General features: G+C 35.3%; 1 protein-coding gene across 3 annotated transcripts in view; it reads right to left on the reverse strand.

Moving 5' to 3' along the window:
- Nucleotides 1-15,670, reverse strand: part of LOC129277555 (complement C3-like) — a 57,613-nt gene that overhangs the window by 24,075 nt on the left and 17,868 nt on the right. For all 3 annotated transcript variants that reach the window (XM_064110449.1, XM_064110451.1, XM_064110450.1), the window contains exons 5-10: nucleotides 14,746-14,798; nucleotides 8,928-9,077; nucleotides 7,794-7,836; nucleotides 6,447-6,537; nucleotides 5,080-5,179; nucleotides 4,315-4,548 (exon numbers count right to left, since the gene is read on the reverse strand). In XM_064110449.1, coding sequence (XP_063966519.1) covers nucleotides 4,315-4,548; nucleotides 5,080-5,179; nucleotides 6,447-6,537; nucleotides 7,794-7,836; nucleotides 8,928-9,077; nucleotides 14,746-14,798 — 671 coding nt within the window. The remainder of the gene's footprint in view (nucleotides 1-4,314; nucleotides 4,549-5,079; nucleotides 5,180-6,446; nucleotides 6,538-7,793; nucleotides 7,837-8,927; nucleotides 9,078-14,745; nucleotides 14,799-15,670) is intronic.

Consider the following 15,670-nt stretch of genomic DNA (forward strand, 5'->3'; position numbering starts at 1 on the left):
AGTAACTAAAATGGATTTAATTTATAGAGCATGTGATATTTTATTAATAAAGATATCAATTTCCATCATTATTGATATCAGTCATTTATTCTTAATTTAATTATCATTGTTAAAACTGACATTTTTTTTATTTCTAATGTTTGAAATAAGAACTTTAAGTTCTAAATGGTTAAAATATTGTCACCAAAGCCTTATGAAACAATGAAAACAAAAAAGTTAATAACAAAGAAATGCATAAGAAAATGATTAAAATTTCCTCTTTTTTTATACACAATTGATTTTAATGACTTGGGTTTTTCTCATTGGTTTACCAAAGAAAGGGAGTCAAAATCCAAAATTATCACATTTGGTCTTTATTTCTTGAGCCAAAGCCTGATTTCATGCAAGAGTCATGTTATCATATTAAAAAAAAACAAAAAACATCAGGAACAGCAGCATGATTTCTGAAGCGAGTGCACAATCAACAGGCAAGATCCTGAGGCACTCCCCCCTACCAAGATCATTTGAATTAATGAGGTTTCATGACTGCTTTTGTAGGCATTACATTTATACAGGCCTACAAGAGATATAATTTTTTTTTTTTTTTTTTTTTTTTGGGGGGGGGGTAATCTTCCAGTGTTACTCCCATACAAAGCAGATGGTGATGGGGCGGGGGGGGGGGGTCTAATAGGAATGCAGAACAATGGAACATTCATTTACTACTTTGGCAATAGAAAGCAAGTCACACCATCTAGCATTGATTGATATTGGTTGTTTTACAACTGTCCAATAAATATCACCATTAATCAATTAAGCATCTAAGCACTTATAGTTGTCATTGTTTTCAAATATTTGAGTAGACCAAATAAAGAAGAGAGCAGTACCAGTAATTTAATTTTTTTTTTAATGTGACTTAACTTTCTTCGCCAAAGTGAGGCAGTCATAATTAAGTGTGTTTTAACTTACAAGTGACATCACATTTCCTGCCTTCTTGTCTGGCTCTCCTAAACCTTCAACCATTTATACTTGTGTAACTTTGTATCTCATGTCTGTCTGAAAAGTTTGGTTGAAGCCTCCACCTGAAGGAAAAATAGTATTGAAATAACTAATTAAAATATTTGCCATAATCTGGTATTTCTTCTCACATGTATATGTACATGTCTAAAAACAGGAAATAAAACATCTTTTGATTACCAGGTTTCATATAGAAGGGGGTAAATAAAGGGTTCAAGTTTTTATTATGTTAATAAAAAATACAAACAATAGTAAATGACATATGCTCTGGCTGAGAAACTTAAAAGGTGAAATTATTCCTCACAATGTAGCTTGTATGTACATACACATGAGCAAGTAGTGCTAAATGGATTGAGGGGTGAGAGCAGGGGCTCCGGAAACCGGGGGGGGGGGGGGGGGGGGGTGCATGTTAGCTGCAGGGTCAGCGGAACGGTTTTTACAGTGATCGGGCTGACCATGCATAACCAGATGGTCATTTCATATTTTTCAGCCCCCGCACTGTTTTCCAAAACCATGTACAAAAATGTAAAATTGACCATCTGCTTATGATTTTTTGCATTGGTCAGCCCCCCCCCCCCCCACTTTCGGCTCAGCCCCCTCACTTTCAAAACCGTTCTGCTGACCCTGCAGCTAACATGCAAAATATATTGAATCTATTATGTCTTTCATGCTTATGTAATGTTTGCATTTCAAACTGACTTTAAATAGAAAATCTGGTCACAGTCCGATTTCATTGTCATTGATGTGGGTTTTTATGATTTTACATTCTGCAACCAAATTTTTTAATCATTATCGCATTTTACTAGTCTACATGTTACCTGTGGTTGCATTTCAATCTCAGTATTTCTTCACCCATTGCCAAATCTTCTGTCACATGTTCATCAGATTGGCCGCTGGCACATTCCTTGCTGTAGTAGACCAGTCAGAGCCTTGCTTTCTAGTTCCAGATCCGTCTTCTTCTGCATACTGTTCAAATGTCCATAGTCTGAAATTAAAATATTAATAATATCACATTGTTATACATGTAGCAAAGAAAATATGTAGATTTACAGTGATCATTGAAAAATACTGCACTTTCAATGAATATTGTTGACATTTCATAAAGGGGAATGATCGAATATACCAATCATTTTTCTTCTTTTATTATCCTGAAATTTATAGAATTTACCAACAATTGGTCAACAATTTATCCTTGTTAATTCATATAATTTTCACTTGATTATAAACAAGACGGTAATTAACACATTAACCATACAAAATAGTAAAACAGCTTTTTCAATAATTTTTTTTTTTTAATTCAAAAATAAAAACAAAAGTTTTTTTCTAACTCAATAGCGCTTGGATACCTTGCCGGTTAAAAGCCACGATCAAATTAATAAAAAATATGAATAGGCTCCTAATTCATAACTGCAGCAAATTGCATCCCCATCAAACTGTCAACTATTTCTGGACTGTGACCTTTGTTCAATGGAACTTTAATATGAGATTCAAGGCAGAAAAATACTTGGGATTGATGAGATCCATTCCATATTCTCCTATATTTTTTTCTAATGAAGAGACCTTTAACCTTTACATGCTATTTAAGGTTAGGTATGACTAGACTCTAACTTTATGTGGTACGACAGTATTTTTCAAAAAATAGATTAAGAGACATTATCAACAATAATTTAATTTATTTACCCCAATAACACCGATGCTATTGCAGATTCATGCTAAATAGTAATTTGTCAAAAAAATTGACTTAGAAAAATAAAAGCAAAACAAACTTCATAATCGCACACAAATGAAGAGCATTAATTTATTATTTCGTCTCCCCCAAATTGGACGATCAATCTTTTTTTTTAAAGGGAGCTATGCAATGGCTCATTTCACTTGGGTGCGCAAAGTCAAAGATAATTTAAGATAGATCTAGGCCTATAAGCTATACCAGTACGGCCACGGGCCGGGTGCACTATTTAAAACTTAGATCTAATAATTTTTTTTATATCTACTCTAGGCCTAGATTTTAATTTTTATTGGGTGTGAACGCAATCTCTGCCACAATCGCATCCCCCCCCCCCCCCCGAATCCTCGCCAGCTGTCGAGAGCCTTCACTTCATTCGACTTGTGACTTGCTAAGGCTAAGCCTACATTAATAGTTGAGAACATCCACTTTACAAATTTACCACTCACACTATTAATTACCATGTGATTTAGCTCCTGTTCAATTCCAATATCTGTAACACAGAATTAGGATGGCCCCATTGGATATGTGTACATTTACAATTGCACACGCTGGTTTGCCTGGTGATCAAGGATATCTCCGACCACACCGAGCAACAAAATTATTACAAAACCAAAGGAAATGAAAAAATATGATTTGCAACATAGAATGACATAAAGGTAGAACAATATAAAGAATTCTCTTTGCAAAATTTATAAAATTGCAGCCATGTGCGGATCATAAAAACGTGACAGCCGTGAGCCGTGTCGTTAGTTTGGACCTGAGATAGTTCTACAGACACAGAAACACGGGTATGGGACTAGACTGGATTTTGTACTGTCAAGTTCACCGATCGTATCGACAGGGGTCCTGCCAGAAGATCCTCTTTTCTCGTAATTCATTTGATAATCACGCACAACGAATAATTCAATCACCTTACATACAATATGAAGGATATTTTGAAGGGTTTTACTTACGGTAAAATCCTCATTCACCTCTACGAGGACCTTCGCTTCTTCTCATTTCTTCGTTTCATTTCAAATGGTCGCGGCGAAAACATCAACCAATTTTACATCTTTTTCACGACTTTGGGAGTGGGCGTGGCCTAATTAGTCAGCGAACCTCGTTCAAGACGATTTGTAAAATAAAAATTCACTGACAATAGTCAGAGAAGCTCCGAGAGTTTGATGAAACGAATTTTTGTCAGCGCTGACTAAATTGTCAGCGCTGACAATTTTAGTCAGCGCTGACAGTTGTCGGACGAAAATATTGATGAAACACCCCCCCGATCTACTTTGTTATTGCATTTCTCTCTTTCCAAAGTGATTTCATCTTGCCTGCCATGACCAAAATTAAAAACCCTTCTTAAAAATGCCTGTCATCCCCTACAGTTGATCTATCTCTCAAGGAAAACCAGGACAGATAGGTTGGCTTTATCCAAAACTTCTTTGCAGGACTAACAAATAAAAACTTATATTGGTATCTTCTATTCATATCAGAAAATATGAAGAATTTTTCAATATTCTGGTACCAAAATTTGACTAAGAATCGCAACTTCAACATAAATGACATGTAAAATTCATACAGTGATAAAGCAAGGAGGATGCAATAAAACATACCTGTACTTCATAGGGCAATGCTGGTTTGAAATAACGGATGGTTTGACCAGTCTTGAAGCGGTAAGGACTTTGTACGATCATCGTTGATATGTCAACAGCTCCCTCTGTGACACCTGTAGAAGATTCCGTGACCCGGACCTCGACGTTGAGTCTGCAACCCTCATAGTTACGGAACCAATCATGACCAAAGTTATACCGGGGATAGATGGCTGAGGTTCCAATTCCATTCAAAAGCTGCACACAAAAAATAACACATCATTAAGAAACTCGAAAATACACCATCCTTTTAAAAATATGCTTCATTTTTCTCATGGAATAGATTTTCTTGCAACTGATATTGATGATATTTATACAATATGAACCATGCTCTCTTTTCGATGGAAGTTTCTTTTTTTTTTAAATGAGGGTTCTTTCTAAAATTAGAATTGAAGTTTTCTAATTCTGAATAGACTTCCCCTCTTTCTAATCTAATTTCTCAGTTTATATTATTTCATATTAAAATATGCTCCCCTTATGTTTTTTTCATAATCATATTTGCTAATGAACTCCCCTGTATCGATGAGATTAAATGGAATGTTTTTAAATCATAATCATCAACAGTGATATTATCATCACAATTGCCATCATCATCATCATATCATCATCATTACCATCACTATTATCATCATCATCATCGTCAACATCATTACCATTGTAACCATCTTCACTACCACCAGTACCACTACCACCATCATCATCCTCATCATGATAATGAGAGTAACTCACCGTGCCTGCAGTGGTGCTCTTAGAAACCACGCTTCCATCTCGCTGGAGGATTCCAATCTCCATATAATACGTACCCTCCACTGGTTTCTTGTAGATGTGTCTGGTGTAATGAATTCCATGAAAGCAACATTACTCCACATCTCACCTCATACTAGTACTATCAATACAATCCCAAGCTGTGACTTAGTTTATACTTTCAACAACTGTGTTCATATTAGGTGTATTCACATCAGACCCAAGCAACCAACATACCAAAAAAAATTGAGAAAGTGTCCCGGGACCCATTTCATAAAAGTTATGATTCTAATATGGCAACTACTATGGTAGCAGAGTTCAACAGGCCAATCCCAATCACAGTTTCCATTGTAATTACCAAAATAGTATGTCATTGTGAAATGGGTCCTAGGCCTCAAATACCTAGTAATTTTTCTGTTAATTCTCACTTCACTGAACCAGAAAAAAATGCTCATTATTTTTCTTTCATATTGCATATATACACAAGGCCTTGCTGAATCCTAACCATAGAGAAATCCCTGCAAAACTCTTGCAATTTGCTTTAGTACCAATGAATTTGCAGGTATTTTCCTTGAGGGATTTGAATTCTTTGTGTTCAAACTGGCAAAATGCCATTTTTTTTAAATTGGCGACAGAATTCTTAATTTATCTGAGATGTGAATATGTCTATTGCAACAATCCAGTTTTATAATGTACTATTGTGAAACCTACAAAAAACTTGGCAAAGATCCTTGATGATATTCATTCACCCGGACCTTACAAATAACAACCACCAACAGTTAGAGTGTAAATTACATACTTGAGAAGTGCCAGGACCTTATCAACATCAAGTCACCTTGATAAAGAGTATCTCTTTCTAAGGCTCTTTATAACTAGTACTTTCACTTTTTTTAAATAATTTTAATTAAAAGACTAGTTTTAGAAACCCAGTGGAACGTTCCATCAAGATTTTTGTCTGACAAGTTGTCAGATCTGACAACTTTCCTTGATTTTGATTGGCTGAGAGGCACAGTTCCTATCATGGTAACTGTCATATAAAACAGGACTTGTTGGATAAAACGTCCAATAGTCATTTCATGACTCTCCCTGAACCATCACAGTATAGGAGAGTACAGTGATACGTAAGCTGTCTTTTATTAGTGCATATTCATTGTATCACTACCATTATTGGCAAGTACCCAGAAAAATTCTTAATCATACCCTCTCACAATCTCATGAAAATTTCTTTAGAATACATAGTGAGATTTTGAGATTAATCTTCATTATCTGGCATTCAAAAAAGATAATAAAGTACAAGATAATTCACACAGGATAACAAAGAAAGGCATTAAAATGACGATAAAAGTACCCACTTCGCCTCAAAGTTGATGTCTAAAGATTCTTGGCTGGAGCTTTCTATGATGAAATCCGGGGTGTTTATTTTTATTGTGAATCTTGGAAGAACTGAAAAAAAATAATGAAAAGAAAATAATGATTATGACATTACAAAAAGGTTTTATTTCAAATTCATATTTTCTATCAAATTTCAGTATGTATCAGAAAAAGTCAACATTTGAGCCTAAATAAATCATCTTTTACATAATTAAGTTGAGGGCTTACAAAACTCAACTAATATGTTTGTAATTTCACAATATGATGAGTCACAGTAAAAATAATAAAACTGAAGTAAACCCTAGGTGATCAGATGTGAAATATGAATAAAAAAGGAAAAGAAATGTAAAAAAAATGAGACCACATATTACCAACATCCTGAGAAATAACTCATTTCAAATCATATGATTGTTAAAAATAAGTCATTATGACAATATAACTTTTGAGTCATGATGCAATGATTATTAAATATAAGGTTTAATATATTATTTTTGCTCCGGAAGTAAAGTATAATGCAATTCCACAATATCATTGTGACAGATTAAATTGTAACAAGGTGTATTTCTGAGGAGCGGGGCAAAGTCGACTATCTATCAGATGATTCGCATTATCAGGACAAATTTGGAACAAATATTTCCTGAAATTTAAGAAAGAAACTCCCCACTGACTCCTTGATATCATTCATCAATAGACAATGAAGATGAAAACAACTTCTTTGTTTCAATGAATTTGTAATTTCGACAATTACTATCAAACCACAACTGATAGAATGAAAATATATCCTTAAACATGACTCAAAAGGATGATAAAAATCTTATGAAAGAGAACTGACCTCACAACATGATGGAAAAATTATTGAGGCAGTCCCAATATGCCACAAACATCCTTTTTATAGGAAATCAATACATCTCTTATCTGGTTTTGATATTTCACAATTTGTATCTCTTGCAAAGAAAATTGCTCAACTCATTTCCAGATAAGGCCCTTTAACACAAAGCTAAAAAATTGATCATAAAACTAACTTATATGATTGCTTGCATATATTAATGAATGCAATCAATCCTAAATTCATCCCTACGCTCAATTACTAAACTTTGTCTTAAGAGGTCCTGAACTGCATCCTTTTCCAACCTAGACAATGACGCAAAATCTTATCTACCTTAACATGATGTTCTCTGTATGTGTGTGCAGGAAGGCTGTTTCCTACAATTATAAGATCAAGCATAATATACAAGAAATCTAAAGATAGCTCATAATCACAAAGTCCCATTAAGATTTTGATGAATTCATAGAAAAATTCTTATTTCCATCTTTTTCTTTACACTCACCATATTCTCTCACTTCAAACTTCACAGTCTTGTTTTTCTCAAACTGTAATTTAAAAGAATAAAAGAAAGATAGATTAAACATAATGGTAGCCTTTTCATAAAGTCATGCACAACTAAAACATAGGTGAAGTATATATCGACATTTTTTTTTCTTTTGATGTATTTGGTAAGGTTGTAGGGCAATTCAAAAGTTTTGGGCCAAACCACAAAAAACAATCTGTCCATGGCCCGATAACAAAGCTTTAATAGCACTTGATCATAAGGCTGATGTTATGCTTGATCTTAGTGCAGTCAATAAATCAAGTACTAATCCATGGCCTAACTTAATCCAAATCCCTCTGAAGCCATGACCTTGGATGCTCTACTGACTGGCCTGGATGCCCTTCTCATAGGCACATATTTTGTGTGCTCTTAATTCAATTGTTCACATTTATGCTGTATCATACACTGTAGAAATGTGCCCTATGAAAACATGTCCTTGCACTAAAAATATTAAATTTAAGACCGGCTAATCTTTGTTGAATAGGCACCTGGGATATTATTAGAGGATCAAACTGAGCTCAGTGGTAGAACGCCCACCTCATGAACGGGAGGTCATGGGTTCCATCCCCAGCCGAGTTATGCCAAAAACTTGGAAAATGGGAACTTTCGCCTTCTTTTCAGGTGCTTAACTTTTGAGAATTGAGAAGGGTACTATAAAATAAGAGTCATCATCATCATCATCATCATCATCATCATCATCATCATCATCATCATCATCATCATCATCATCATCATCATCATCATCATCATCATCATCATCATCATCATCATCATCATCATCATCATCATCATCATCATCATCATCATCATCATCATCATCATCATCATCACCATCACCATCACCATCACCATCACCATCACCATCACCATCACCATCACCATCACCATCACCATCACCATCACCATCACCATCACCATCACCATCATCATCATCATCATCATCATCATCATCACCACCACCACCACCATCTCCTCCATCAGCATCAGCAACACTAACACCACCACCATCATCATCATCATCATCATCACCACCACCACCACCACCATCATCATCATCATCATCACCACCACCACCACCACCATCATCATTACCTCATGACCATGTAGGACTGTAACAGACCAGTTACCAAACATTGGTTCGGTATCAAAGGTGAAAGTCTTATCAAGGAATCCATTGACTGCTCTCGTCTCTCTGAACTGTTCTACGATGATACCCTGAGGGTTGACAATCATCATATGAACCTAAGGGAGAAAAAAATCAAACAGTAAAACTCATGATTATTATTATCAATGTTCTTTAGTTTGGCATCAGCTATGCCTGAAAGGATAAAAACTAAACAAATAAAAATAATAAAAAAATGTTCATAATTACTATCATTATGTTTGACAACACCTGTTCCTAGGAAGCAAATAGGTACCATTCCTTGTATATTAGTTTTAAAAAATTTGGGCTCAAATTGGTTTATTATTACAAAAATTCTGCTTATTGCTACAAGTGAAAGCAAAATCAAAATCATGAATAAGACATCTCATGAAACTATTAAAAAGCAGAGAGAAGTGTGAAAACACCTCTAATGTGAAATAGGCTTCATAAAATAAAAAAACAGAAACAAATATTTCAAGGCATATTAATTCAGGATGAACTATTAGGATCTAGGATTTTAAAAAAGCAAAGGGATAAGAGTGGAATTTTTTCCATGAAATATTTCTCATTAACTTGCATAAGTACCAACAAATACATAGGATTGTGTTTGTACTTGGAATTACAATGCGCACTAGCAGAACCCCCCCCCCAAAAAAAAAAAAATAATAATAAAATAAATAAATAAATAAAACATTTACTTCTCCTTCTATTATTGTGGTTTAGTTTTCTCTCATGCCCCGGAATAAAGGTAGAAAAATCCCCAACAAAAGAAAATGGATATTTCAATCACAAGAGCTGGATCATCTTGACATGCAATTACAGCACTATTGAACATTGAAATATATGATTTTCCTCTCATGTTAATTTCAAACTAAATATAAAATGTAGATGGATTCCTGACTGGCTGCAGTAAAAGTTTATTCCTCCACTATTAGCAGATCTGATTTCATCTCCAGTAAAAGTAAAAGAGGGGATGAAGGGTTTTGCCAAACTAGACTTTTTGACCTAGAACTTATTTGGGTCACAGAAGATGACATTACCAGTGAGCTGTAAAACCATCCTATTACACGATAAATCATTTCTCATAATGCAAACCTGTTTGCTGCCATGACCAAGAACCCTTCTCAACTTAAATTCTTAAAGAGGCACTTGAGAGCACGTGTCTGGGGGTCCTGTTCACACTTGTCTATAATATAGTTTCTTCCTCCTTAAGATTAGTTTACATTGTGTTATCTGCAAACCTACAAATGTATACTAGTGTTGTGTTTATACAGTGACTCTACAAGAGTGTCAAGTCCTCAAGCGGGGTCAAACTCTGTGAAGACAGCAATCATGATCCTTTCTTTTACCGACACAACTTTTGTTTCCACTCAGAAAAAATAAAAAATAGACTAGTTAACATGGCTCACAGACTGAAACCTGTGATTCTGGCAGATCATAAAAGCAGTATACAAACAACTCTCATAGATCAAGTTGATCACAGTGACACAACATAAAATTGCTGTGTTGAGAACAGGTCATATTATTTCCATCATGGAGGTAGATGTTTCCATCTAGCATCTTCCATGGACCTACAGAGTAGTAGTTCCATGCATCTTCTTATACAAAGACTAACCCTACAAATCTTATAGAGGACTAGGTTTGAAGGACGTTCAGCACACACAATTTATACCGCAATATTGGTTTTAGCTGTAAAATCAACCTGATGTGAATTGGGCCAAGCACTGCAGGTTAGTACTGAAGTACAAGGTCAGGCTGCAACTAAGACCCAACAAAGATCATGAATGCAGACCTACATGTAGACCTCGTTCCCTAGGGTGCCAATTAAGTATCATCTTACTCCCTCATGTATGATATCTAAGAATCACTCTGCATCAACCATGTCCAAATGAAACACATTCTTTCATAAATTAGATATATCCCTCAAGGTATCATCGCTACCTTCCGCCTCATTGGAAACTTGTTGGTCCATCCTCTCTTATACAAAGGGTAACCAAATTCTTCTCAAGTTCAGGATAAACATGTTGACAATAATTTATTTTATCATTAAAGCTCTGCTCAATAAAAATTCATCCTGATATGAATGGGTCCAGGCCCTAGAGATTAGTTCTAAAGTACAAGGTCAGGCTGCAGCTAAGACCTAAAGATCATGACTGCAGACCTAGACTGGTTCCCTAAGGTACCAATTTAGTATCATCTTACTCCCTCATGTATGGTATCTAAGAATCACTCTGCATCAACCATGTCAATGGAAATCACATTCCTCCATAAATTAACATTCCTCAAGGTATCGCTTCCTTCCGCTTCAATGGAAACTGGTTGGTCCATCCTCTCTTTAATACAAAGGGTAACTTAAATCTTCTCAAGTTCAGGATAAACATGTTGACAATAATTCATTTTATCATCAAAGCTCTGCTCAATAAAAACTCATCCTGATATGAATGGGTCCAGGCCCTAGAGATTAGTTCTGAAGTACAAGGTCAGGCTGCAGCTAAGACCTAAAGATCATGACTGCAGACCTAGACTGGTTCCCTAAGGGTACCAATTTAGTATCATCTTACTCCCTCATGTATGGTATCTAAGAATCACTCTGCATCGACCATGTCAATGGGAATCACATTCCTCCATAAATTAATATTCCTCAAGGTATCATCGCTTCCTTCCGCTTCATCGAGAAGTTGTTGGTTTGCCCTCTCTAAATCTGAAAATTCCCTTTTTTTTTTAGTTCAGAGTAGGCATGCTGACAATTATATATTTCATCATACAGGCTCTGATATACAATGATCCTGATAAGAAAAGGTCTATGCCACTGAGAAGATTTCTGAATTAAAAGGTTGCAACCAAAAGTCTAAGATCACGACTACATGGACATGGACCGTGATATCATCTGCAGACCCATACTGTTTCCCAAGGAAGACAATTAAGCATTATACAACTTTTCAAATGCATTATTGAAAAAAAGTCAACAGGGGAAAAAAATCCCCCCAAAACCAAACAGAGAATAATCTTCTAAGGGGGTTTAAAGTGAAATATTAATTTACTGAAAAGTCAAAACCATAGATCTAGTAATTTCAGAAATGACCAATATCTTTAAAAAAAATCCTCTTTGCACTAACCCAGCATGAGAACTTTTACAAACGTCTCGCCTTTCTCAGAAAAAAATTGGATGTCTGACGTCACCTACATTTGTAAAAAAAATTATAATAGGCGGAAAACTTCCTGAAATTCCCTATTCCATCAGAATCCTCCTTTTTGAGAGTATTCTCACAAGTTGCTACTTTAATCTGGTAAAACATGCTCATTCACTTCATTTTCTTCAGTTCAAAAGCGAGGAGACGCCTTTTGTAATCCCACACCGGCCTCAAGCATAACCTAACAATGTTCCATCGGCTCCTGAGAGTAACCAAGAGGGCAACAGTTGTTGCACTACGCTTTTAGTCACAAAGACCAAAAGACATAAACTTTTAAAGACCCATTTCTAATCAAAGTGAAAGTTCTTCTACCATGTTTATAATTCTCCTTGATACAAAGTGAATCAGATTTAAGAGAATTCCAGTATAATTTCAATGCATTGCTTATCAGATTCTGAAGCACAAATATTCATGAAAATCAAATGCACATAAAAAAATTGGAAAGGCTTCCTCACTGTCTACCCTTAATCCTGGAAATAAATATGAAAAATTGTTTTTGTTATTTAAATACATATTGTCCTCTTCAGTTGTTTATCGTTCATTTCATAGGATAGCCAAAATATCATAAAGCCTGAATTTCCTATAGTAACCAAAAAGGCAATTTGGAGTGCCTTTAACATCAAATTACCAGAACTTTTTAATAAATTTAGTGAGGGTAAGTTTGTCATGTTTTGTGGTTACTACCCGGGCTCTAGGTGGTTTCAGACCGCCTCGAAGTTCGCCAGTTCCAGGTATTCTCTGATCGGGAAATTTACCCCGATCAGAAAATACCAGGTATTTTGGCGGTCTGAAAGCAAACTACGCGTAATATCCCCGAAAGAAAATACCCGATAAATAGTAGGTACTTGGCGAAATTACGAGAACTTTCGCGGGGATTTTTCCAAGGTCGTGGGTATTTTGGCGGTCTGAAAGCAAATTACGGGAACTTTTAGCCCAGCGTGTCGTTGGGTGCGGCGCCGTGCATGGGTTGCTGCTGGGCTAGTGATTTTGAATTTCGCGCCTTGCTGCTTATCAGACCATACTGCGCATGCTCGTAACTTCAGGAACTTATCCCGAAGGGTATGTTTCAGGGCGGTGTGAATGCAGGAATAATTAATGGGTATTTTTCAGCCTAAAAAAGTTCTCGTAATTTAACGGGGATTCTTGTGATCGAGGCGGTTTGAAACCACCTTCTGTGAACACTGCATGACAAATCGCTTGGTCTCCGCCACTGACTCTCTTTCGGCAATTACAGCAAATGCGCCGATTGAAGTTGACATACTCTCTAACAAGAAAAGCAAGGTTTGATTTAAGCTCATAAGAGCTAAAATTGGTTTGCTACATGTTTCTGAAACCACATACCATTTTAAGACCTGTTACAAAAGTTAACCTTGGATGAATGTTGGTTTAGTAATTATGCGCATATCTGAGCCACATGGGGTATAAGAACAGGAAAGGATTAGCTGCAAACATCAATAATTCACATGGACTTGAACTAAAGGAGAGATTCTTAGATTCTGTCCAATATTCATGTGACTTCTGAATTTGTTTGGATCCTTCAATATGAACTGGTTTGACTACATGGAAAGATTTTCCTTGATTCTCATATCCTCATTGACATGTACATCATACAATTTAATATACAATATTTTAAGTTGAAGTTTATTGGTTTCTTTCATTTCTTTATCCATTTTTCAACATATAAATAAAAACATCCAGGAATACAAATCAAAGTTTTATTGTGTGAGGTAAAAGTAATCCTTTAATTTTATCTTTGAACTGAAATGTATTTCAACATTCATTCTACAACCTTGTATCACATATCTTTGAATTTTACCTGTCAAAGTATTCATCAGTCTCCTTTTAACTTTGGTATGTTTCTTTCTTAACTTAACATAGAAATGGGCTGAAGTTCAATAAAAAAAAAATTACTGTCTGATCTATAAGTAAGTGGGACAGTGCCCCAGGCCAGTGTATATTCTGAGCTTTCACAGCCTTTATAAATTATGATCATAGATTGCCCTGTTGAATAGAATGATTTGTGAGAAGCTAATCTATACAGTTTCATCAAAATAAATCTCTCTCTCAAACATTCATTGTTAAAGTTGATCAATAAATGAGACTGAAATGTACCACCTTTCACAAAACCATGAATCCACTCAATATTAAATATCAAATCTACATGTATATGATCAATCATAATTAAAGTCTTTTTACAACTGTGCCTGGTGGGTGATCTTTTCAAATAATTTGTTTATGAACAACTGGTGATCCTTTCTTGTGGTATACGATATACATCATAATTCCCTTGATGTTGATATCACACCTAAGAAAGGATCACTAGTCGTTCATAAAGTCATGTGTACAAGTTACGAAAAGCTTTATGAAACACCTGATCATCCTCTCATTTACTTAACATATCTTGATTAAAGAATTAATACACAATTTTAATCGACCCTAACTAGAGACATTTCAGGCATTCCAATTTGAAGGATTAAAAATAAAGGGGTTTTCCGCTTCTAGCATCTGTCTCTCCTACTGTACAGATGTTCCAAAATAGGATTGAATGAAGAATACATTAATTTAAAACCCTTACCAATTCCGATGATGGTTTCATGTCCTGGTCTACAGCCACTAAACGAATCTTCACTGAAATATAAAAAAGAAAAGATTGATACAAGAGACAAATTATTATTTCAATATCTTCAATAATCATTTCTTTTCCCTTTTGCATTACTGAACCAGGGTTGCTATGAAGACCTACAGGAATCTTTTGATCCATTAATTTTTTAAAATAATGTGTGCAGACCTGCCAACCTCTGGGAATGAAAAACTGTATTCTGTGATTTAAAAAACTGTATTTTTCCCCAAAAAAGTGTATTTCATAATAAAATGCGTGGCGCACTCACTCATCGCAGCGCTCAAGCTGCATGCAAGCTAAAATGCGCACTGCTATTGCAGATGAAAAAAAAAACATTGAAACATGTGTATATCTCACCCTGGTTTTAACAAAATGATTGAAAAAAAAACAGGTTACCTGAAATTACATTGATCTAATAACCATATTTGAAAGTTTTATGAGATAGAGACATATAGAGATGATTTTTCTCAATAAATTACGATTTTGTAAAAAAAAAAAAACGTACTAAATACGCCAAAAACGTACTGGTTGGCAGGTCTGTGTGTGGCATATTGTGTTTTTGAAAGTTTCTTGCTAACAGATAAATAGCACTATACAAATGCTGTTCACCATTGGCATCATAATTATATATGTGATTGATATGAATAAGATTAGCTCCCAATCCAACACCTTTGCTTTAATTTTAAGTAACTTTAAGAAAACTCCCAATCACGCCACTTGAATCTTCCAACAAAGGGTCTGCATGACAGACTAACAGGAAAGGTTTGCACATCACGTAATACCACCCACCACCCACACAACACACATAACAAGAAGTATTCCATAAATAGGGTACCACCCCTGACCCTGAGCCACAGCTGATCGACTTTGACCTTTGACC

Source organism: Lytechinus pictus, chromosome 15 (genome assembly GCF_037042905.1).
Source record: "Lytechinus pictus isolate F3 Inbred chromosome 15, Lp3.0, whole genome shotgun sequence".
Lineage (NCBI taxonomy): Eukaryota > Metazoa > Echinodermata > Echinoidea > Temnopleuroida > Toxopneustidae > Lytechinus > Lytechinus pictus.